This window comes from Pithys albifrons, chromosome 4 (assembly GCF_047495875.1).
Source record: "Pithys albifrons albifrons isolate INPA30051 chromosome 4, PitAlb_v1, whole genome shotgun sequence".
Classification (NCBI taxonomy): Eukaryota; Metazoa; Chordata; class Aves; order Passeriformes; family Thamnophilidae; genus Pithys; species Pithys albifrons.
In genome coordinates this window covers 77601552-77625156 of record NC_092461.1, presented here as the reverse complement: position 1 = coordinate 77625156, position 23605 = coordinate 77601552, and the positions used below count along the sequence as shown (strand labels likewise).

The following is a 23605-nucleotide window of genomic DNA, read 5'->3' as shown; positions in this document are numbered from 1 at the left end:
AACGACGCAGAATGTAACTGCAGAGACAGCTCCAACATTAATAGCACAGGAACTGTTCAGTGGTCTGATTTTCATCACAGAATCAAAGAATGGCCTGGATTGGAATGGACCTTAAAGATCATCCCATTCCAACTCCCCTGCCCTGGGCAGGGACACCTTCCACTAGAGCAGATTAATCAATGGCCCCTCCACCCTGGCCTTGGACACTTTCAGGGATGGGGCATCCACCACATCATTGAGCAACCTGTTCCACTGCCTCACCATCCTCACAGTAAAGAATTTCTTTCTAATATCTAGTCTAAATCTACTCTCAGTTTGAAACCATTGTTCTTTGTTCTATCACTATATGCTCTTGTAAATCAAGACAAGCATGAAATCTCTCTAAGATGATATTAAGTTCAGCATCACCTCCAATTCCAATATCCTATTAAACTTAGATGTCAAGGAGTCAAATATTACCTTTATTTTTGAATCTGAAAATCATAATGAGCTCACATATGGACCTGGGTGTAGTTAAAACAAAATAGCTGTAAACATATCAGATTAGACATCAGCTCACAAAATCACAGAAAGGGTGAGGTTGGAAGGAACAGCATTAGGTAATCTGGTCCAACATCCCCGCTCAAGCTGAGTCATCCTACAGTGCATGGCGCAGGATTTCATCCAGATGGTTCTGGAATATCTCCAGTTAGGGAGCCTTCACAACCTCTCTGGGCAATCTGTTCCAATAAAGAAGTTCTTCCTCATGTTTAGGTGGAATTTCCTGTGCATCAGTTCCTGTCCCTTGCCTCTTGTCATAGTGGTTGGCACCACTGAGAAGAACCTGGATCCATCCCTCTTGGCACCCACCCTTTAGATATTTATATACATTAATTAAGTCCTCTCTCAGTTGTCTCTTGTTGAAGCTTAACAGGCCCAGCTCCCTCAGCCTTTCCTTAAAAGAGAGATGCTCCAGATCCTTGACCAACTTAATAGTTCTCTGCCGGACCCACTCCGGGAGCTCCATGTCTCTCTTGCACTGAGGAGCCCAGAACTGGACACAGCACTCCAGAGGTGGCCTCGCCAGGGCTGAGCAGAAGGGCAGGATCACCTCCCTCGACCTGCTGGCAATGTTCTTCCTAATGCACCCCAGGATACCATTGGCCTTCCTGGCTATAAGGGCACAGTGCTGGCTCGTGGACAGCTTGTTGTCCACCAGGACCCTCAAGTCCTTCTCCGCAGAGCTGCTTTCCAGCAGGTCAGACCTCAGCCTGTACTGGTGCCTGGAGTTGTTCCTCAAACAACAGTTTCTTCCACCTTATTCAGCTCAAGATATTCCTAACCAAGAGGATAAGCTTGAAATGCAAACAGATTAACTACATTCACATTTCAGGCACCTCAAGTTAGCAAAAAGCCTGTGGATTAAGTTTTTGGCTTTGTAACTTCAAAACATAATTAAAAATGCCTTTCTCTTACAAAAAAATTGCTGAAATACTAAGTTGATACTGTATGGTATCACAGAGAGGATACACAATTGATATTGTGTGTATCCCAGCTCGGGGATTTCATAAAACTGAACCACGTGCCCAACCCACAAAGTTATCAATCCTGCTGGAGTAACACTTGTGTGTGTGTCATCACCCAGTGCACACAACATGCTACACAGGCATAATTTTTCTGGAGACTTTCAGATATCTGAGACCAGAAGAACAGAAAGACAGATTGCTGCATTTGTCTGCAGTTGGAGACATCTCTTAAACTAATCTATTCCTGCTCCAGTGCTATCCTTGACTACCTTACTTTCTTGCTAATTCAATTTGCATGCTTCTATTAAGAGCAAACGTCATCCTTCAGAAAACCCATCAGTCCTTGCCAATCTTCTGTTCACAAATCTAGAAAATATCATTATACTTGCCAAACTTCCTCTCTCTGCATGCAAGGCCTACGATTTCCTTACTGTCTCTATCAGCCATCCATGACAAAACAAGTGTCCCAATACCATCTCCCTGTTAGTCTGTACTTCTAGGGGCATCATGACATTTCTAGAGACCTAAGGAAATTTTTTTACTAAAAGAAACAAGACAGGGCTTTGAAAGAGAACAAACAAAATTTTGTTTAGTTGCAGACAGTAAATAACCTACTATTTGCATAAAAACTACCTTTTGGCTACTCAGTACTTTTAAAAAACCCACAAAGCAGCTGCATGCAGGAGGCATGACACAAACAACAATGCTCATTTTCATAGTTAACAGCCAAAAGCTCTGACATGATAATGCAGGCAGACTGAGTTTTTGTGAGGCTGTGAAATAAAACATTAATAGAACTAATAAGCACAAAACAGGAGACACTCAAAAGGAAGGAAAAACTGAGAAAATCTTAAGTCAGACTGGGACCACATCAAAGGATATTAATGACAAGAGAAAGAAATGCTTGGAAGATACCTTAGAATGGCTCCAAATCACAAATAATGACAAACATATTAACTACATATAAAGGAGTATCTGGAGAGCTCATAAATAACATACCAAGGTCACTAAGACTAGATGTTCCTGGATCAGAAAGTCTAACCAAGGAGTTACTGAGACTTTCTGTAGTACATCTTTTTTAATCCCATGATGATACTACCCAGTTGACACTCTCTGTGCCTGGGAAATGAAGGCAGTTACAGCTTCAACACAGTAACTACATACCAGTATCTAGAAAGCTCTGAGCTATCTTCCCAACAATCCCCACCAGAAACTTCCTAGCAAAACTAGAATAACTAGAAACATTCTGCTATTTCTGGATGACTAAGAATTAACAAGTAGTCACTTGGTGTACTAATTCACTGACAAAAAGGCTTAAATTGAAATTATTTTCTAGGAGGAGGTGAGAATGTTTCTGTCACAATACTATCAGCCAAGAACCACTGACTGGATCAAATGACTAGTGACTTATCTGTTTATCATGGCAAAAGTTACTCACACAAAAAACAGATTGTTATGGTGAAAAAGAAAATCAGAGGGGAATTTCAGCTCAGGAGAGCCCTTCTTTCAGCTTTTACTCTACAGTTTCATCTCCAGAATAACCATCTAAATCATCGCTCTACACTCTGTAAAATGCCACAAAACACAACTAGAGTCTCAGAAGATTAGAGATAGAACACTTTACTCACTGAATTGACAATAGAAATAATTTGCTTGAGGACACATTGTCAGAAGTTTTAAAAAGAAGCCTAGCAACTGAGAAAACAACATGGAAAGATATTTCCAAATTAAAAGCATACCTAACTCTATACAAAGTTATTTCTGACTAGTGTAAGGCAGTCTGCTCTTTCACTTTCACGTTCATTATGGTGTTACTCTAGACAAAAATAAAAGTGAGAAATTTCAGCTGTTCCAAAACATTCAAAACTTCAGTTCAGCTTCTTACCTACACAAACATGGCAGCTTTAAGTAGCTATTGAACTCATCTGCCAGCTTCTGTCCAAAAGAACTAACACCATCTTCTGTAAATTATGTTTACATCTTTGGTAACATTCAAGATCTGAAAGTACTTGGGCAGGGAGGGGAAACAGGAATAAAATAGGGAAATGTATTTTGCCATTATAATGTGTTGCATTCCATCACACTTTCTGCTCAGTCCCACCCTGTAACGTTGACAATGTGTATCAGAAAAGATCTTTTAAGATATCTGGATTAGTAAGCAAAAACTAATCAAGAACAGAATACACACCAGAACTATTTTACCAGATTCACGCACTTCAGCTATTAAGATATATCTTATTATTTCCAAACAATGGGATAAAATTGTGCTTGAGATTTAAAAGTAGCCCAACAGCCACTTGGTACCTACACAGAATGAATTGGTGGCCTCAGTTCAGTTATCCTGGAGGTCTTAACTACTCGAGTGTAGAGTACTGAAGGTAACATGTGTGATAAAGAAAAATAGACTTTGTGGATTCTCTTCTGGATTTCAGAGATGTGAACAGGCATTTTCTATGTCCTGTAACATCAGCTACTGTGAAATAGCTGATTTTACAATATACTTGAAATGATATACATTTTTCAACTCTGAGCTTTAATATGGGAATATACTCAGATACAGCATATATAATGAAGTTATAATACTTTGTATTTTGGAGATTACAATCTCACTATAAACTCAGTAAAGCTTCAATATACTATGAAGTTATATCAGCTGCATTCCTAGGCAGTCTCTCTTCAAATCACACATAATTAAAAGCAAAGTAATTTAGAAGTCATCTAAGATCATACAGTTACAAAAACAGCACAATCAGCCCTTCATCTGACTATTAAGTCAACTGCTGCATACACCAGTTGCACTGAAACCTGTATTTAGTACTTTCAGAACAGTGGCACTCCTTTGTTTTCTAGTCACTACTCTCACGACTCCCCAAGATTAGGTAATTGTAGAAGAAATAATACAATGGCAATGAAACACCATTTTCCTACTAACATTTTTATGTTACATATAACCTATCTGCCACAGATGTTAAAAACATTTATTTCCCCAAATGGATGATTTATGGCCTACTGCAATAGTAATTTAGCAAAACACAACTTAATGTAACATGAATTGTAACCAGTACACATCAAACAAAAGATACAGTTCATGTCTTTAAAAAGAGAAGGTTCTCTTACCACATATCTAACAGCACTTATGAACTGGTTATGAAATAACAGATGTTGGGTTTCATCCTCTGGATTTGACATGGTGTACAGCATTCCACAAATATTACAGGAAATAGCACCAAATCTCTTCTGTCCTCCATCCTATTAAAACAAAAAGAAACCACCAAAACCAATAAATAACCCACAACACAAGTATTTGTTAATTGCTTGCACAGTAAATACAGCTAAACAGAAATTTCACCTAATCAGGTATCCCTTTTGTAACGTCTTCTGGAAATTCAACACAAAGGCTAAAACAGTGAAACAGGAGAAACAACAAGCATAGAATTTAGAATTCATTCTTTCAAAAACCAACACAGCCTCAAAAAGCACAGGGATCAATCATAGAGCAAACTCGACCCAAAAAAATTAGCTCCAGGCCCCCTGTTACTTTTGAACAAATTACTTTTATTTTATGAAACACAAAACCCAAAGAATTCTTCCTTCATTACTCCATTTGCAGTAAGTATAATCATCTTCCACAGAGAAAATTCCCATAGCCACACTATTTGGTTTTCCCTACAGTTCTGCTGCTGCCTCTGTCTTTTGGTTGTGAGCTGCTTTGAGGTGGGCCAGAGGTAAACCATTTTCCTGCAAGTTTGCAAGGATATTATAAAATACAAAAGTTACAGAAATAATTGTTAAGATCAGCAATACATCTGCAACAGCTGATTGCTACCTTTACATTTTTTACAAAAACTAAATATTCCAAGGTGATCTTTCCCACACTGTATGGCAGTTACACTGCAAACTGAAGAAAATCATACCATTTTACTCATGGCCCTCTAGGTTATGCTTCTACTCAATAACCAACCATTATCAAACTAAGGGCACTACTCAGTACCTATTGCTTTCCTGTGTACTCATTACAAGTGTTATTAATTTGGAAGTCTGCTCATATAAGGAGTCGGTGCCTAATAAAGAGTATCAGGTGCTGGGGCTCTTTTGCAAAGAGCAAGAGAATACCAGTTAGAATGAAGTCTCTGGCCAAAAAGGCATCCTTTCAGCTACAGCTTAATGCTCAACTACTTCTTTTTTCTTTCCAACCACATTTGGAAATTGACTTTATGTAAGCAGCATTAAATGTCACTTCTAATCTATTTTTACATATATCACAAGCAACAAAAAAGCAAGAAGTTATTCTATACTCTACACCAGTATACTACAGAAGCAAAAAAGCTAAGGGTGTTTTTTAAATGGTGTGCACAATTTGCAAGAAAACAGATCATCTGAACTTAATTTTTTTCTAAGAGCTGAAAACATTCACAGCAAAGAAAGCCTACTTTACAGAAGAAAGCATTCTGCAACACAATAAATAGTTTACAAATGATTTCCTATTCCTTCCATCTTCAAAGATGTGTCTAAGGGCTGACAGTTCAATTTTCCACACAACAGCAAGCTATTTCAAACAGACATTAGTGCAATCTAAACTGCAAGTATCAGTTTCTTTCCAAGAAGAGACTTAAAAGTACAACAGGGCAGATAAACCCAGAGTTGAACTTCTCTTTAAGAGCACGTATGTGGAACTCAGCCAAAAGAAAAAGCTGATTCTGAGAAGTCATTGCTTTAATGTCAGTGCATAGATTCCTACAGAAGGAGAAACAGGAGTACATTAATTTTCTGAAGGAAAAAGAAAAGATGAACCCTTTGTAAAGTCAGAATAAGACGAGCTTTCTAAAAGTGTAGAAATCGAATCCAACACATGGGATTTCACCTGCAGATTTCCTTTAAAGCAGCAACACAATTTGAAACAAAGCACCCATTCTGGCCACCGAAATACACTGCATTACCATAGGGAAGATGAAAAAAAGGCAGTCCAGGAGGAAGCACGATGTATGCTGACTATCTAAAGATGAACCAATTGAACCAAACTTAGGAATCCTGACTTGAAGATGGGGAATATAATCCCTATAGCTACAGTAGGATAAGTGAAAAGGAACTGTACTTTGATGCTTGGAATATATGCAAAAAACCCCCTACCATGTAAATCAGAACATCAGCTACATAAAACAAGTCTTAAAATAATTATCACCTATCAGTACCGCGTAAATCTCACAAAACAATTTCTGTTCAAACCATCAAGAAGCTAAAAGTAACCAACCCATCTATTTGCTTACTACCAAAAATCTCAAGCCAAAAAAACCACCGAGCTATGTAGGAAGTCATCAGAAAGTTCAAGGCAAGGCTATCCTCAAGTTGTCTGGCTTCTTAGCCCATCCCATCTCATCTTGCAAATCTATATGCTGTTTTGCAAGTTTCCAGGAACAGGTTACTTCCCTGGAATAAGTACTGCCATACTGTATTTTGCAGTCTGACCTTCTCAGATGTTGGCTGAGATCAGTGGCTTTGAGTTTTTGGGGAGGAATTTTTTGTTTGGATTTTGTTATTTAAGGATTTTACTAATATTACTATTTTACACACATTCAGTTGTATCAATAGGCTACCCAGAGAGGTTAATATGAAAAACATGTTACCTGAATTATTAGAAAAAGCACATTGTAGTATCTAAAACAATCTTTTGAAATTTGTAGCCCTGAAAAATGTGGATTATAGTTTTAGGAAATACTTTACAGTATCCTGAGGGAAATAAAGACCATTTTTATGTAACTGAAATACTATGTCAAAGCCACAGCACAGGACATAACGTTGCAGACAAAAATTAAAAGCAGCAGCTTTGGAAATCCCATGCACACTAAAACAACAACAAAAAAGGACATGCAAAATAAAGTCAGAAACTATGAAGAATGTATTTTTGTACTGCAACAACACATCTAGAGGATCTGACCATTTTTAAACTGATGGCATTGCATAAGCTAAGGTGGAGAGGGCATCCAGCGGGAAAAGTGCTCCAGAACAATAATACGGCATTAAAGGTTGCCAGTCCTTCCTAATGGGAAGAGATGAACAAAACCCCCAAACCAAACAACCCAGGGGCACCCATGCACGACATATGAGGGTAAATAAAACTGGGATTTGAAAGGGGAGGGGTGGAATCTTCTCAGCAAACGTCAGATACTGGGTACTGAAAAATAGACTGGTGACAACACAACCAGAAAAACGTGCAAGACATTTGACTCTCAGAATTTAGAAGAAATGTTTTTCAGAGCAATATTGAAGAAAATGTGTGGTTTCAGGCAGAAAAATGTGTTACTCTGCTTAAAACTAGTTTTCTAAAGAGTAACAATGAAGAGCAAAGATATTTTATTTCTTAAGCAAATTCTGCATACATAAATGGCAAATAACCATTCCCAACATCTCAGGCAATCCTCAAATAAATACACGATCTCCACTGTTTCAAGGCTAACTGTAATAGAACATTGAGACAATATTGCCTTAATCTCCAGAAGGGTTTCTTAATTCTTTGTTAGAAAGAAAAGCCTTACCAATATCTTCTTTGAGAAGGTGCATGTCTGCTGATCCTTCATATGTGGAGTAAGGAGCCCTGCAAGCAAAAAAGGCATTTGGTGCCCCTGTAGGAGATGAAAAGGGGCCCTTTTCGTTCTTTCTTTTCTCTCTCTTCAGGCACAGATAAGGTAACCTCCTTCTTGATTACTTAGTGCTAGTTAGAGGAAGATTGTTTTTTCCTCTAGTCTTCTCACAGAACAAAGAATAAAGCCCAGCCACAGAAACAAGCAGGCTGGAAAGGAAATTCAAGTACAGGAAGAAACAACACAAAGATTTTGGGGCTCTCCACAGAACATGAAAAGGTCAAAGAATTCTATTTCAATGAAAGATGCACTCAAGACTGAAGCTGCTGGGCAGATCCTCTTGTTGATCAGGTGGATCGGAAGACATATCCCAACTCAGAAAAAAAAATCTTGTCTTCATTTTGAACAAAAAACCCCAATGAACAACAACAAACCAACCCGTCACCAGTGTCCATCTTTCTGAAAACTATTTTAGCAAAAGGATATAAATCAACTTTAAACTTTTAGAACTGCCATGTATATAATTTTACTTAACATATTTAAAAAATGGAAATGGAGGGTCATTATCCATCATGAAATTATAGCCTCGCTGATCACTGGTTAGTGCAATATGAAAAAAAACAAAGTAAAAAGATTAACTCTGCACAATATTTACAATGGACAGGTAATTCATTCTCAACCTGTATCAAAATCTTATTCAGGAATATTCCAGTGTTCCAATGGTTAATTTTTTCACAGCAGCTGCTTGGGTGCTGCATATTAGATTTTTGATCAAAACAAGGCTGATAACACAGGGAAGTTTTAGCTATTGCTGCACCTTAAGCAGCACACAAGGCCTTTTCTGTTTCTCACACTGATGTGCCAGTGAGGAGGGTGGGAGTGCCAAGAAGCTCGGAGGGGACACAACCGGGCCAGCTGACCCCGAATAACAAGAGGGGTATCCCACGCCATATGGCATCAGGCTGAACAGTAGGAGCTGGGGGAAAGGAGAAAAGGGAGGGCGTTTACAGGTAATGGAATTTGTCTTCCAACTGTTACACATGATAAACTCCTGTTTTCCTGGAGATGGATAAACATCTGCAAACCGATGGGCAGGAGGGAACGAACTCCTTATTTTGCTTTGCTTGCATGCACAGCTTTTGCTTTCCCTGAGAAACTGTTCTCCCCCATCCTACCTGGGGGCAGGGAGCAAGCAGCTGCAGGGTGCTAAGTTGCCTGTAAGGGCTAACCCAGCGTCAGTGACCTTGGTGCCTGAATTCCTGTCTCAGCTCCCCAGATAACCTTACAAAACAGTCTCACCCACCATCAGGACAAAGGACACCACAGACAACCCAGCAGAATGTGGTAGACAAAGCTGGGTGCAGCAGTGAAGCAGAAGGTGGAAGAGGAGACAAGAAGAAAGGATGGCTGCCACCACCCCTCTGTAAGAGCAGAGCTACCCCAGAGGATAAGATTTGTGAGGGAAGATTGCTCTCAACTACCTTGTTTTTCTCACTGCCTTGTTTTCATTGGGATTACAGGAATGTGAACAATGAAAGATTGCCCAAAAGCCATTCTCCAATCTTCAGAGAAGCTGCCCAACCAGGCTATACCAGTTTAAGGTAGAAAAGAGCAACTTTAAATGACTGCAATGCAAATTTCTTCAAGAATATAAGAAATCCCTTTTACACTTATTATTTCCACTAACTTCTTTCATTTATCACCTATTTCAGTCAAATAGGAAACTATATTCAAGTTGAATCAAAATATCCATGAGGAAAAATTCAGTATCCAAATGTGTTAACTGAATTAACAAGGACATCACCTCCACAAATAGCTTCAATTCAAACCTCAGAATCAAAAGAACCTTCCATCAAGCAATCCTTATCCATACATTTGCTGACAAAGATCAACTAAATTTAATCACATTTGCTAGCATGCAGGGGCTAACTCAGATCTCTAGAAAGGCAAAAAAGCCTTCGCAACTCTACACTATCTTTTTATAACTTCAGTGATTTGTTTTCACTGCTCATCCATTTTACACTTCTTTCCTAAAACTGATTACTATGATTTTCAAAATATTAGCTTAATTCAAAAGAACACACCTCCTTAGTGGCAGAAAATGGAAGAAGTGCCTGTGTAATTCATAGGTAATTATATAGACCATCCCTTGGTAGTATTATTGCTTCTATCAATCCTTATTTTTATGGTCAAAATTTTGTCCTAAATATGACAGGCAAGCAGAATTTTTACAAGAAACAAGCAACTGACTTCCCTGGTCTTGGATGTAAAGCAAATCTCATTTCATGAAAATAGAAAACATATGCTTTGCATATTTGTGTTTCTTTCCATGTCGGAAGTCAAAGGAACACAATTTCATATTCAAGTTCTCATATTTGCGCATCAGACTGAAGTGAAAGTACTGAACAATTTTAACACATTACTCTATAAAACTTCCTAAGGAGCTTCATGTAAACTGACAACCTACCAACTGAACATTTAAATGAAGTGCAAGAGGGCACAGTTCACAAATAGTCAACTACTCACACAGACACCAGCTCACTGATGTGGAACGTACCATATGTTTAGCCACAGCCCTAACGTCTTTCCCCTAGAAAAACAGATCACAGTCTGCTCAGTCCGAACCTAAATCTTTGCACATCACTTGAACACCATCGATTCCTAGCACTGTTTGCTTTACCAAGTTTGTTAGACCATGAGATTCTTTGCTGTTTTCAGCAAAGTTCTATGATCTGAAGAGACCTTCCTTTTAGGATGTGTGACAGCAAGAAAGTCTAAACAGAAACAAGTCACCTTTTGTCTTAGTTGGGCTTCTACAAAATGAAGATAATTCTACATTTGAAAGCTGCTCAGATAACTGGATGACATGTATCAAGAAAGAGAACGGTGCAAGTGCAGTGACTAAATATTTCTTCTACAAACAGAATTTGTCTTATTTTATTTCTGTTACAACCACATAGCCTTAAAGCTTGTTCGAGACTGTATTACTTAAAAAAAAGAAAATGAATCTATTCATTATAGTGATCACATGGGAGAAGAAGGAAGCTAGGATGTATCTTTAAGAATTAAACATAAAAAACCTCAAAGCATATTGTGAAAAACAAAGCCTAGTTTCACCATAACACCTCCCTAAATATAGCTCAGGAACCAAAGAGATAAGAACAGAGAAAATATTGTAACATTCCAGCCTCTGAGTCTCAGATACTGTAAAGACAATTAAAACGACAAATTCCAAACTTAAATATAAAAGACCAGGAAAAATCAGTAGCAAAAGAACTGCGAAATAGGTATTGCATCATGTGGCTAATCTAATAAAGCACAACTAACCTTTCTGCTTTGGTTACAAAAAGAAAAAAGGATTCTGTACATACATCCAAGATGGACTGGCTTCACAGATCTCCAAAGGAATTAGATTACACAGTAGAGAGCCCAAAACTGCACCTTTCAGGCATTTTATTTTTTAAAAAGTGTAACAAAGTACAAGTCAAATGTCTCTTGCTAAGAATAAAAGCATGACTTCTCAGTTTTGCTTATGATAAGGAAGAATAATGAAACTGCTTCTCTTAATATAACATGCCAGAAACTTGAAATAAAAATTATTTCTAGTATTAACTGTAAATTTTTTTAAACATTGCAAATGCTAATTTAAGTGATTTGACCTTGTGCAGTAAGACTACTCTCCACAATGGAGAAATTTGAACCTCAACAGTTTTTATACTATATTAGTGATATCTCCTTTCTCAGAGGATCATGAGATATGAGCACCTCCAAAAATATTTACTGCTACTAAAAACAAAAAGCCCAACTCACCATGGTTTTCCAAACAAAACTATTAATTATAATATGTACCTTATTTTATTACATGCATTTAGCCCCAAATCTTTTGAGTATTTAGCCTCCAGAAGCCAGCATAAACTATTCTAGACATAACTATGTCTCATCTTCACAGTAGTCAGTGTCAAGGACAGTATTATACAAAATGGCTTAACTAATACTTGGGTTTCTCTCCATGTTTTGACAATGCTAAAAGACCAGTTTTCCCCAAGGTAAGAGAAAAACAAATCAATACCTTACCTAATGCTTTCTTGGTAAAGTAAGATACAGGCATTATCAAAATGGCCTTTCAGCACAAGAGAAAGCCTACTCTGAACTCAGTGAAATCAAAGTGAATTAGATTTTCATGAAGTGCTGAAATATGTAACATATTGTGAAGCTGTTACTTTCACTTTTAGAAATTAAATACAATGCTCATCTGCAGTTTCCAGAAATACACATACAAAACCAGACACCAAGTCTCTCCCATTTTTCCTAGTGTTCTTCATCAATGAACCTTTCTTTACACTCTGAAATTTTGCTTGGTAAATAACTTTGACTGTTGAATATCTACAGTAAAGAAACTATTACTCTCCTAATTTGGGCAAAATACAAGGATACTACCAGCACAGTCTGTAAGTTGCAAAAAATCTCGTTGTATGAACATTGCAGAGGAGAGCTACACAACCTCTCTTCAAGTAGCCAAGCAGAAGTCCTGTATTTCTTCTTGTCAGATCCTAGCAACTTTTCAGTCAAGTTATCTTACTGCACGAGCAAAAATTAAGTTAGCTTTACTGAAATGAAAAGGGATATTATTATAGTCCTTTAAATATAGTTAAGATATTTAATCATTCACTTTAACTCTGTTGGCGAAATGAGTTTCAAAGAGGCAGTAACTGAAATTTTAAGTAACAGTTCAGTTATCATCCTGTGGCTGGGCATTCACGTGCCTAATTTGTGTAACTTCCGGCAACTCAAGGATATGTTTCTCAATTTAGTTCTTGGAAGTTCTGATTTTAAAATATTTCAATGTGGATGTAAGAGAGTGTTCAGAAATCACCTGGTTCTATTTCAGTTAATATTTTCATGTGTATAATCCACGTATTACATGAAAAAATTACAGTCTACCAAGACCTCCAATTATATATGTGAGACGTAATTTCCTAAGAAGCTTCCTTCCTTACAGCCTGAATTCCTTCCCCTCTGTAGCTTTCCAGTTCTAGACTCATTTCTCAAGGATTATTTGATATGTGGATTATTAAAAACATAAAACACAACTGTCACTCTCTTCTCATTTTGCATTTTCTTGTTACCTGTATTTTGCAGCTAATATCAAAAAGGAGAAGAATAAATAATCAAACTGGTATTGCTGCTTAAATATTATGGTGAAAATAAGTGCATCTGCTGGAAAATTTATAAGTTTGTCTCAGAAGAATGGACATGTGAATGACACAGGAACGAATCTTTTGGTATTAATATTGCACATAATCTGCCAGATGCACCTCCCCCTAAAATTCTGAAATTTTAAGAAACAGATTTTGCACATAAATAAAGGCAAATCCATTCTCCCTAAAACAGCTGTATTTTCACTGAATAGCCATTCTATTTTAAAAACGCAGAAATTTAACAAGAATCAGCTTTAAATGTTGAGGCTGGCTGTCACCATTTCTCCACCAACACTGAACGACAACCTGCTACAGACTCTACTTTCACAAGTCAGTAAGTAGCAGGTGTAACTAATGACTTTTAGGTAAGTTCATAAAAACAACAGCACTGCAAATTCAGAAGCAGTTTCTTCAAGAAGCTCTAAGCCTTACTGAAAGGGTATTACTTACTGTGATCAGCTGCTTATCACCATCTTTTCCTGCTTCTTTCAGCTTCTGAGTATGCTCCTCAGAAGATGGGAAGTTATTGCATTTTGATGCTAATGAAGAATTTGACAATGGAATCCTTGAAATACAAAAATGTATTTCATGTTAAAAATGCAACTACTTATATGTCACATTAGATACTCAAAGCTGCTGTGGTTACTGTAACTAAACTTTAATGAGACACAAATGCAAATTTATTACTCAAAACACAGTCCTATATATTTTAATCTGTAATTCCAATGGAAAAATGGGAAAATAAAAGGATTAACCAAAATATACGGTTTGTGACTAGCCTAAGTACAAAATGTTTTTGTTTTCTTTAAAAAATAAAAATGATGATGGAAAGGACAGGTTAGTCATACCCATTAACAGAAACATTTAAGTGAGGCACTTTCAGAGCATGACCAATGGTGCCTAATGCTGTGTATGACAAATCTCTCCAATTTAAGCTTATTCTTTCCTCATGGCTGCCAGCGAAGGGAGGAAGAGGACCCAAGGAATAAATTCAGGGGCCTCACTGGAATCTCACTCAGCTTAACCTTCCCTTTGTCACAGCTGAAAGAAACACTGAGAAGTACTATAATACATCAACAAAGTTATTCTATGAACTTGCTACTATATTCAGGGGTAAAAAAATGGCAATAATTCCAGGTTTGGATAAGACTCAGGGAGATTACCAGAGTAGAACATAGACAAAAATACACATAGTTCAACTAGGTATTTGGGTATTTTCTGTTTCTGAGCAAACTAAGGGTATAGGACCAAACACTTGACAGCTGCTGTAGCACAGGTAGCAAGGTTAATCCAGTGAGCTTTTCAAAAAATAAAAACTCTTGCCAGATGTTTTTAAACCAGAATTTTTTCTGCTAAATCAGAGCTCATTCTTTTTATTCCTGTCATGAGCCCTAAAATTTACATTAAGTAGCTACTTCAAGGTTTGCCTTTCCCTGCTGCAACCTTTCCCTACAAAGCCCTGAAGAGAGCTACACTGTAGATATGCACACAGATAACACAGATTATGTTATGGCAGGAGTACCACAGAAAGAATGACGGCTTAAATCTTGGATAATGTATGGAAAGCAGTGTAAGAAAGGTCTCAGAAGAAAAATATATATCCAAATAATAGTAAAGCAAGAGGGGCTTGTTCAGGTAACAAAGGTAATAAATTTAAGTAGATAGCATAAAGTTGTTTGACAGTTGAAAATAAAAATATTTAAAATCAAAGTTACCATAACACTTACTGAAAATTCTAAACCCACTCATTTAACTAGTTTTGCATTTACCTTACCATCCATCTTCTGTGAAATTCCATAGTAGTAGAGTTTTTCAGTACGTACAAAAGAATTGTTTAGTCCGAATTGTTTCTCTGGCCTCAGATGGATGTATTGAAAATTAGCTTAAACATTTGGTTTTGCCCTCATTATGCAAATAGAAAGCAGTATCAGGATAATAACTACTGTACCAACTAGGCTGTTCTTCAAGGTATCAGGTATGAAGAAATTGTCTTTATCTTGTAATTGGGTAAAATCAGAGACTATGTCAGAACTGTTTAAAGACTACAGCAGTCAACATGACCAATGATAAAATGCAAATTGGAACTGCATAACAAAATTAATTAGTACTAAGAACCTTTTTTTTTAACATGGCTACTGCCAACACCTTCGCTTCACAGTAATCACAAAACAATTTCAAATTAAATCCCCTCCTCCCCACCTAAAAAGATTTCACAGGATTTCATGGACTCCTCTGGATATAAGTGAAATAATTCAGCAAGTGAAAATCATGTGGTAAACACTTCCCATACCCTCTGGTTAAGTGATTTAAGGAAGAGACTGCTATAAATGTTTTCTCATCTCTTAAATAATACTTTTAAAAATAAACGTGCAGTTAAAAATATCTTGTTTAATGATTTTCTTAGCAAAACAAAAACATCCCTTAACTATGGGGCAAAATGAAAGTCTGCTTTTACAATAGACAAGTCATTGATTTGAAACTGCAAATTGAGGCTGGAAGACAAGGGTTAGTATTATAATAAATCCTCTTGTAACTCTATGGAAGGTTACTGTAATTTCAAAATGTATGAAATACTGTACCTGTTCTCAGTTTCAGAAGTTTGATTTGTAAGTGAAGTTTGCGTCAACTGCGGGGGAGCCAAATCTACAATTAATCAAAGATTATAACTTCATTAAAAGGTGTTTAGTTGCAAAGGGAATTTGAGCTACACAGTGCTTCACAAAAAACATTTTCAGGATAATGTTGCAATTTGCTCGTGGCCAATAAAAAAAGATGCAACCTTCATGCAGTCCTCAGATGTTTCTCCACAACACTTTAAAAAACATGATTTTCTTCAGCATTTCCAGAGCAGTTCTGCAGAGCAGTTTGCCAGCAGCTAAATAAGCCAGCAGGGAAACTACATAGGAATTTAAATATGTTTATACAGACACACACATAAGTAGCTCTGTGTGTAGTATTAGAATCATAAATGTATGGTATGCCCCCATCTGAGGCATGCTCTATAACGCTTAAGGAAAAGAAACAACAAGAATAGCAAATGAAAGAAAAAACTTTATACATTCTCTAACAGTACAATTAGACCATTCTGCCCTTTACAAGTATCCTGCAATGGCAGGAAAAGAAAACCCCAACTATATCTAGTAAAGCTAAATAGTTAAACAGTGCACTCAAAATAAGGTTCAGACCGCAAACCAAAACCAAAACAAAACCCCAAAACAAACCCACCAGCGCAAAAAATAGAACAAAGAAAGTTGATGAAGAGACATGTTAGTGACCATTGATAATATTTCTTAGTCAAATGTACTTCTGTCAAAATAGTCACATCACACTCTTCATAAGCTTGGACAAACTGCATTCACATGCTGATTAATGAACATTATGTGACAAAAACAGGAAAGTGATTACTCAATTAATAATTTGGTCAAGATCAAGAAGAACAATTTAGAAGGAAGAAATGCAGATACTTATTCAAAGGAAACAGAATGGAGAATTAATAAAAACCAAGCCAGGAGAAGCCAAGTGAAATATGGAAGTTTTACTACAAGTTTTACTGCTTTATTGCATGCCAAAGGACAGAATTTGGTTGCGTTTCCCCTCTTTCTCACTTCACAGCCCAGAGATCAAAGGACATTTTGGTGCTACTAAAGTGGCCCTGGGTGTGACACAAAGCAATACAAAAACCCTGGTGAACAGTTCCAGTTCCAAAAGTTTAGTTCTGCGCCAGCTGTACCTTTCTCTATGAAACATTTCTCTTAAAGCAAGACTTATGTTTCCCGTAGAACTGGTAGGAAGAAGTGAAGAAGCTACTAGTGAACAGTTACCTTGAGGGTCACTTTCTCTGGGTTCTTTTTTCAATTGTTTTGGTGGTCTAGGAGCTGTAACACATTTTACTGGTGAACTTTCTGGACTTGATTCCAAATGTAATCGGAAGTTCTAAACAAAACAGGAAACATTAAATAAAAAAAATCCAAACTATTTAATGCTTTTAACCTATTAAAAAAAATCACTAATTTAACAAAGTATTAACATCTTGAATACAGCACCAGTTTTCTGATTCAAACATTATTTTACGCAGACAAAATGCAACTGATTGGTTAGGCCATATTGAAGTTTGTGGTAATGATTTTTAAACAAATCTTTATATATATAAGCTTGTAAAATACTTCCTCTAGAACACAGCTGTCCTTAAAATCTTAAATTTTAATAGAAACTCAGATAAGCAAATGAGAGGGGGAAAAGGTGTTCTTTTAATACACCTTTTTAGAACAGAATAGCTGTAGAAACTTAAGTCATGAAATAGCATCCATACGAATCTGTAGAACCTTTGACTCCAGCAGAAAATTTTATTAACATTTAGCTAACAACAGAATTCAGGAGTGTGCAATCAACTCATTTTTCAGCTTACTATCATCCCATCTATGACAATGCAGCAGTAAATCTTAAATCATTTGAAAATTTTAAGTTACTGTAAAATGAAGTCATTGTTAAAACAAGGTTTCTGAGCATGGGATTCTCAGAAAACAGAACAGATTTAGAACACCCTCCCACCATACACCATAATTAAAATAACTTACCTCCTCTGGTCTTGGCTCACATAAATGTTTTGTCAAATTAGGCAACAAACCATTTTCTGCACCTTTTCTCGTGGGGTGTTTTGTTTCTAATGTCACTTCTTTAGCTCCAGCTCTTTCAGATGAAGGATCTGATTTCTCCTCCATACAAGTTGTATTTTCATTCTCAGAGACTCTTGTTGACAGCTTGCCTTGTGTCTTCGTAAGTTCTGCTTCTGTAGCTATTTGACTTGCCTCTGAAACTTCAGAGAAATATTTCAAAAAAGAAAGCTTGGAGGCATTTACAGAATTTGAGTTACTTTGCTTCATGTTACTAGCTTTCAGCAATTTAATTTTGGTCCATTTAGAGTTTTTGTTTGAGGAGTTATTTCTACCATTCAGAGTGCATTTGATGGGCATTCCTTTTTTGCTAGGGAAAAAACGTTTGCACTGAGTACTTTGAGTAGGTTCTTTCTGAGTAAGCACTTCACTTTGTTGCAATTGTAGGTCACCGGGCTTTTCCCCTGTTTTGCTATCCTCGGCATTAGGGGAATCTTTTTTCACTTCTACTGTATCAGACTCAATCTCACCTGCAATTTCTTCACAAAGTTCAAGGATGCTCACCCTTTTGGATTTTGCATCATTTTCTGGTTGATCAGCTGTACTTGTTTCACTTACAGATGGCTGTGAAGTATTTTTTGGTTTTGCACTGGGTTTTATGTTCTGATGCATTTGTTGCTTTTCCTTAGATCCTGTCTTAGAATTTGGCTTAAGAGAACCAGTTTCCACTTTCTTTGTGTTGCTAGGATTAGAAGACACAGGGCCTGTTTGGTCTTTCTTAACTTCCTCAAGACTCTCATCAGGACATAATGAGGACCCTTGAAGGCTGCGTTGAAAGCTGCTGGAATTATCCTTTTTATTGTTTGCCTTACATTTTTTCTCTTTCAGAGAGCTGGTCACTTCTACATGTATTTCTTTATCCTCGTTTGTATGTTTTGGCTTTATCTTTGTGTTTTTCTGTTCCGTTTTTTCTCCAGCAAATTTCAGTGCTTTTGCTGGAACACTGTGACTGTTTCTTTTTGCCTGGCTACTCTGCTTAACTTCCGAAGCTTTTTCTTCTTTAACCTCTCTGTTGCGCAGGGATCTTGCTGGAACATGTACCTGTGTTAACTGCTGCAGTCTCTGTGATCTCCTCGTTACTGGTTCATTTGGTGCAATTATGCATTTTGACTTAGGAGTTTCTTGCACAGATTTTTTCTGGCACACGTCCTTATTTTTTGCAGATTTAGGCTGCTGCTGCTGCTGCACTGTTTTGCCAGATACTGTTTTATTATTTGAGCTGAACGCTGATGATCTTGTAGTCATGCGCATTCCTAGTTCAGGTTCATTGGTGTTATCACTGAAAGATAATTATTTGACTATTTTCAGCATCCAGAAAGTAGAATTTGTCATAAGATTCTTTTACTCCTAATGACCTCTGCCTCCTTTTTTCTTTTTTTTTTTTGTAAAAACATGAGATCTTACACTCTCAACAATTTCAGAAGAATTTTTCCTTGAATCTTTCTAAAAACAGGTCTCTTCTACCTTGTTACTCTTAAGTGTATGCTTAATGGTTTTTATGCATGGCAAGACAGAGCTATGAACTCCAAATAAATGCTTTTTAAGATCTCTACAAGTTTTTAGTCATTGACACTTGTGGCTTTCAAATGAAGTATTAGCTCAATTTGTGCTTCAGAAACCTTTTTGAAGGAAATCTTTCTGTATTTCAAGACACTTACAGAGTTCCAGAGAGAGATTATATAGCAGACAGCATTCTTAATGATTTAAGGCTGATCTCCCTACTAGTACTATTTAACTAATTAGCTATATCTTTAACTCAGATTCCCTCTGCTTATATTTTTTCTGCACTAATATAATTTACAAAGATAATGTGAAACAATTATACACTTTTTTGTCACTGACCTGTTTGATTTGACAGAGGTTTTGAGTACAGTTTTCTCCTGCCTTGCACACTGATTAGGCTTTGATTTATTTGAGCCATGTTTTGTATCCGACACCTCCTTTTCCTTTTTCGACGATGACTGTTTGCTGTTCTTGTCCAGCTTTGGACGTTTAGCAGAAGGCTCTACTAACGTAGACTTCCTTTTCTGAGCTGCCATTTCTGTAAAACACAACAACTGATTCAGCTTTTAGAGTCTTTGTCAAATGCTGTAACTTTTCACTGTCATATATTGTCTTTTCCTTTATAGGCAGATCATGCCAACTGTGATCGGAAATCAAAGCAATCTCAAATCAAATTACACTTATTCTACTTACAGGTTTTTACAAGAGGCAATCGATGTTTAGGCCAAAGTAACTTATCACGGTGTGCCAAGAGCATTCCTTATGCATATGCTTACAAACAGGATGTTTCATGCCACCTATGAAGAATAAAAAATGTTTATGCAGTAAACATTTATTAATTTCCTTCTCAGACTCTGAATTCCCACCTTCTTATATCCCCCAAACACTGCTTAAAGTTTCTTTGACATGGAATTAAAAAACAATAAAAAACAACCTAAAAATTATATTTATTTCCATATCCAACAATTTTTGGCATTTTGCTGTCTTAAACATTACCCTTTTACCTTTTGAAAGGTGGTAGCACCATTCAAAAGGAAGTTTCTCAGCTTTTCACCTTTTCCCAGAAAATAGTATGCTGCTCCCTTTTCTTTTAAAGCCAACAAATAAGTGGGCCCACTGTCAAATCCTGTGTCTCACAGCAATAGAAAATAAATCCATTAGACTCTACTAAGTTTTGTGGCTGCTACAACAGAACTTCACAGACATCAGCAACCACCTACAACTGTTCCTTCTAATACGACTTAAGCTACAAATCAGAAATGGAAAGCCTAGAAAGAAGCACAATTTGAGACACCTGACTTGGGTAGTTAAAGACAATCTTCATGAGAACTGAAATGATGTTAACAATGCAGAAGTTATTCTGCACAAGAATCTGAAAACTAGCAGAGACCCTTGGTAAAAAAACCTTCCTGGATTTGGTTGATCATCCCTTTCATATGTATTTCTGAATTCTGAAACTTTTCAGTTCTCTTATTCAAAGACACTTACTGTATTATGACATAAACAATTATTGTTCAGGAAAGTTTCACTAATAACTTTTAAAAATTTAGTTTACTGGAAGAGTCAAGGGTCAAAACTTCCACATTGCCATTTTGATCAAGAATTACCTATTAATTTTTGTCCCTGATAATGAAATATTTCTGCAACAAAACTATATTGCTTTTCAAACCTTACCTGACCTGATATTAAATCTGACAGATTATTAAGGTCAAACAGGAACTTCAAGTTACCAGTTGTGTAACACAGACCAGACACTTTCAGTTCATTACAACTACAGTACGACTTCCATGTCCTTCTCCAACAATATGAAAAATACTTACATTCAGCTCTTTTAATAATTATTCATTACCTAAAAAGCAAAAGTAAACTGCACTTTTTCTTTTCTTTATATTGTCCTTAATCTCATTTTCACTTGTCCACTCGTTTATGAAAGCACTTCTAACCATGCAAACTGGTAATTTTGATTAAAAAACTGATAAAACCTCATACTGCAGACACTGGTGCTGTTTTCTGACCTTTAAAGAAGCTGCATGATAAGCAACTAATATTTGAGATATGTGTTTTAATTCTACTCAGGGAGGAAACCTCTAATGGCACTTTTTGTGGCGCCAGTTCCATGTCTCTCCCCGAGGAGCAGGTAACAGAATTTTTGTGCCTGAATGCTCATGAGCTCCATGACACCTCACAAGCCCCTACGGGTTTCCACTTAATCAAAGACAGTCGGTCAGAGCTGCAGTACAGCCACTCACCCTGGAAATAACAGCTCGAGTTGCTGAATAAGCCTTTGGTCTTCTAGAAGGCAGTACTGACTCTCAGAATTTGAGAACACCATGACACACAGTGTATACACCTGGACCTCCTTGGCTTATTTCCAGACAGAGACACAGAGCTCTCAGGCACATGACATGGCACACTCGGGAAAGACTTTCAAGTACAATCCTTCCCTCAGCAGCATTGCTGCTTCTCAGGACACTGACAAATACACCCTCCTCCCACAGAGCTCTTAAACAGCAATTTCTTTCCTACTAATACTTTGGACAACAGAGCAAAGTCTTTTCCAGACATTCCAAAACTAGCCGTCTCTGCCCTGAAGTAGTCACCGGCTAGTATAAAGTCAGATCATGGAAACAAGGGCAGACACCAAAGTGCACGAACGATCGAAGATTTTGGTGCAATAAGTACAGAGGGGGAAAAAAAAAGAGAGAAAAAAACCTCAACTAAACAAAAACCAGATAAACGAGAGTCCCACACCCTTCAGTCCCTAAGGCAGGGGCTGAGGCTGGATGCCCACCTGCTGGACAGGGCGCGGGGGTCTCGCACCCGAGCCGAGCCGGCTGGAGCACGGCAGAACTCGGGGGCAAGGGAGAGGGAAGGGAGGGAGAGGGAAGGGAGAGGGAAGGGAGAGGGAAGGGAGAGGGAAGGGAGAGGGAAGGGAGAGGGAAGGGAGAGGGAAGGGAGAGGGAAGGGAGAGGGAAGGGAGAGGGAAGGGAGAGGGAAGGGAGAGGGAAGGGAGAGGGAAGGGAGAGGGAAGGGAGAGGGAAGGGAGAGGGAAGGGAGAGGGAAGGGAGAGGGAAGGGAGAGGGAAGGGAGAGGGAAGGGAGAGGGAAGGGAGAGGGAAGGGAGAGGGAAGGGAGAGGGAAGGGAGAGGGAAGGGAGAGGGAAGGGAGAGGGAAGGGAGAGGGAAGGGAGAGGGAGAGGGAGAGGGAGAGGGAGAGGGAAGGGAGAGGGAGAGGGAAGGGAGAGGGAGAGGGAAGGGAGAGGGAAGGGAGAGGGAAGGGAGAGGGAAGGGAAGGCCTCCAAGCGTGGCCCGGTGTCACCCGGCCCAGCGCGCCGCCGTGACACCCTCCTGGGGCAGGGCCTGGCCGGGAGCCCCTACACCCAGCCGGGAGCTCCCTTGGCCAGCGCCGCCGAGGGCAGGGCGGGGGTGCCGGGATGGGGCTGGGATGGGGCCGGGATGGGGCCGGGATGGAGCCGGACGCCACCGGGCGCCACCCCGGCTCCTCTCGCGACAGGGCACGGCCGGCTCGCTTCCCCCGCGACAGCAGCGGGGCAGGCCCGGGGAGGAGCCGCCGCCGGGCTCTCGGCCCCGAGCGGGGCGCGGGGGCCCGGGGGTGACGGGCCGCCCCGGGAAGCGGCAGGGACGGGGAGGACGGGGGGGGGGGGCAACTTCCTCCTCCCCTGCCCGGTTTCCTGGCGGCCGCTTACCTCGCGAGGGTGTCAGCGACGTGCAGGCGAAGGAGGCGAGCCCGAGCCTCGCACCGCCCACAGCCGGGCACCGCCGCGGCCCCGCCCCGCCCCGGCCCGCCTGCCCGCCCGCCTCCCGCGGCCCGTCCCTCCCGGTCCATCCCTCCCGGCAGGGACGGCGCATCTTCCGCCGGGAATCGGGGCCGGGAGGGGCGGGCGGCGCTGTGCTCATGCGCCCTGCCCTGTGTCGGAGAGGCTGCCGTATGGGAATGTTAAGCAAGGAATCCAGAGGCAGTACTAATTAAAAAATGCATCTAAGGAGTAGAGGGTATTTATAACAGCTGTAATGACAGGACCGGGGCGGGGGGTGGCTTCAAACATAACGTAGGTCTAGATTAGGTATTAGGAAGAAGTTCTTCTCTGTGAGGTGGCCGAGGCACTGGAACAGGTTGCCCAGAGAAGTGGATGCC

General features: G+C 39.0%; 1 protein-coding gene across 6 annotated transcripts in view; it reads right to left on the bottom strand.

Annotated features, from left to right (window-relative positions):
- The window catches only part of ESCO1 (establishment of sister chromatid cohesion N-acetyltransferase 1), a 33323-nt gene extending 10093 nt beyond the window's left edge, over positions 1 to 23230 (bottom strand). For 4 of the 6 annotated variants that reach the window (XR_011697755.1, XM_071554690.1, XM_071554694.1 and 1 more), the window contains exons 1-8: positions 23157 to 23230; positions 20145 to 20248; positions 19791 to 19989; positions 17853 to 19227; positions 17100 to 17211; positions 15858 to 15921; positions 13729 to 13843; positions 4623 to 4754 (exon numbers count right to left, since the gene is read on the bottom strand). Coding sequence is in view for 5 of the 6 variants with exons in the window: in XM_071554690.1 (XP_071410791.1) it covers positions 4623 to 4754; positions 13729 to 13843; positions 15858 to 15921; positions 17100 to 17211; positions 17853 to 19227; positions 19791 to 19987 (1995 nt within the window). In the remaining variant the exon portion in view is untranslated. Of the gene's footprint in view, positions 1 to 4622; positions 4755 to 13728; positions 13844 to 15857; positions 15922 to 17099; positions 17212 to 17852; positions 19228 to 19790; positions 19990 to 20144; positions 20249 to 21700; positions 22132 to 22242; positions 22334 to 23156 lie in introns of those variants that run through there. The other 2 variants (XM_071554691.1, XM_071554693.1) reach the window with 2 other exon arrangements.
- Positions 23231 to 23605: the final 375 nt, after the last annotated feature.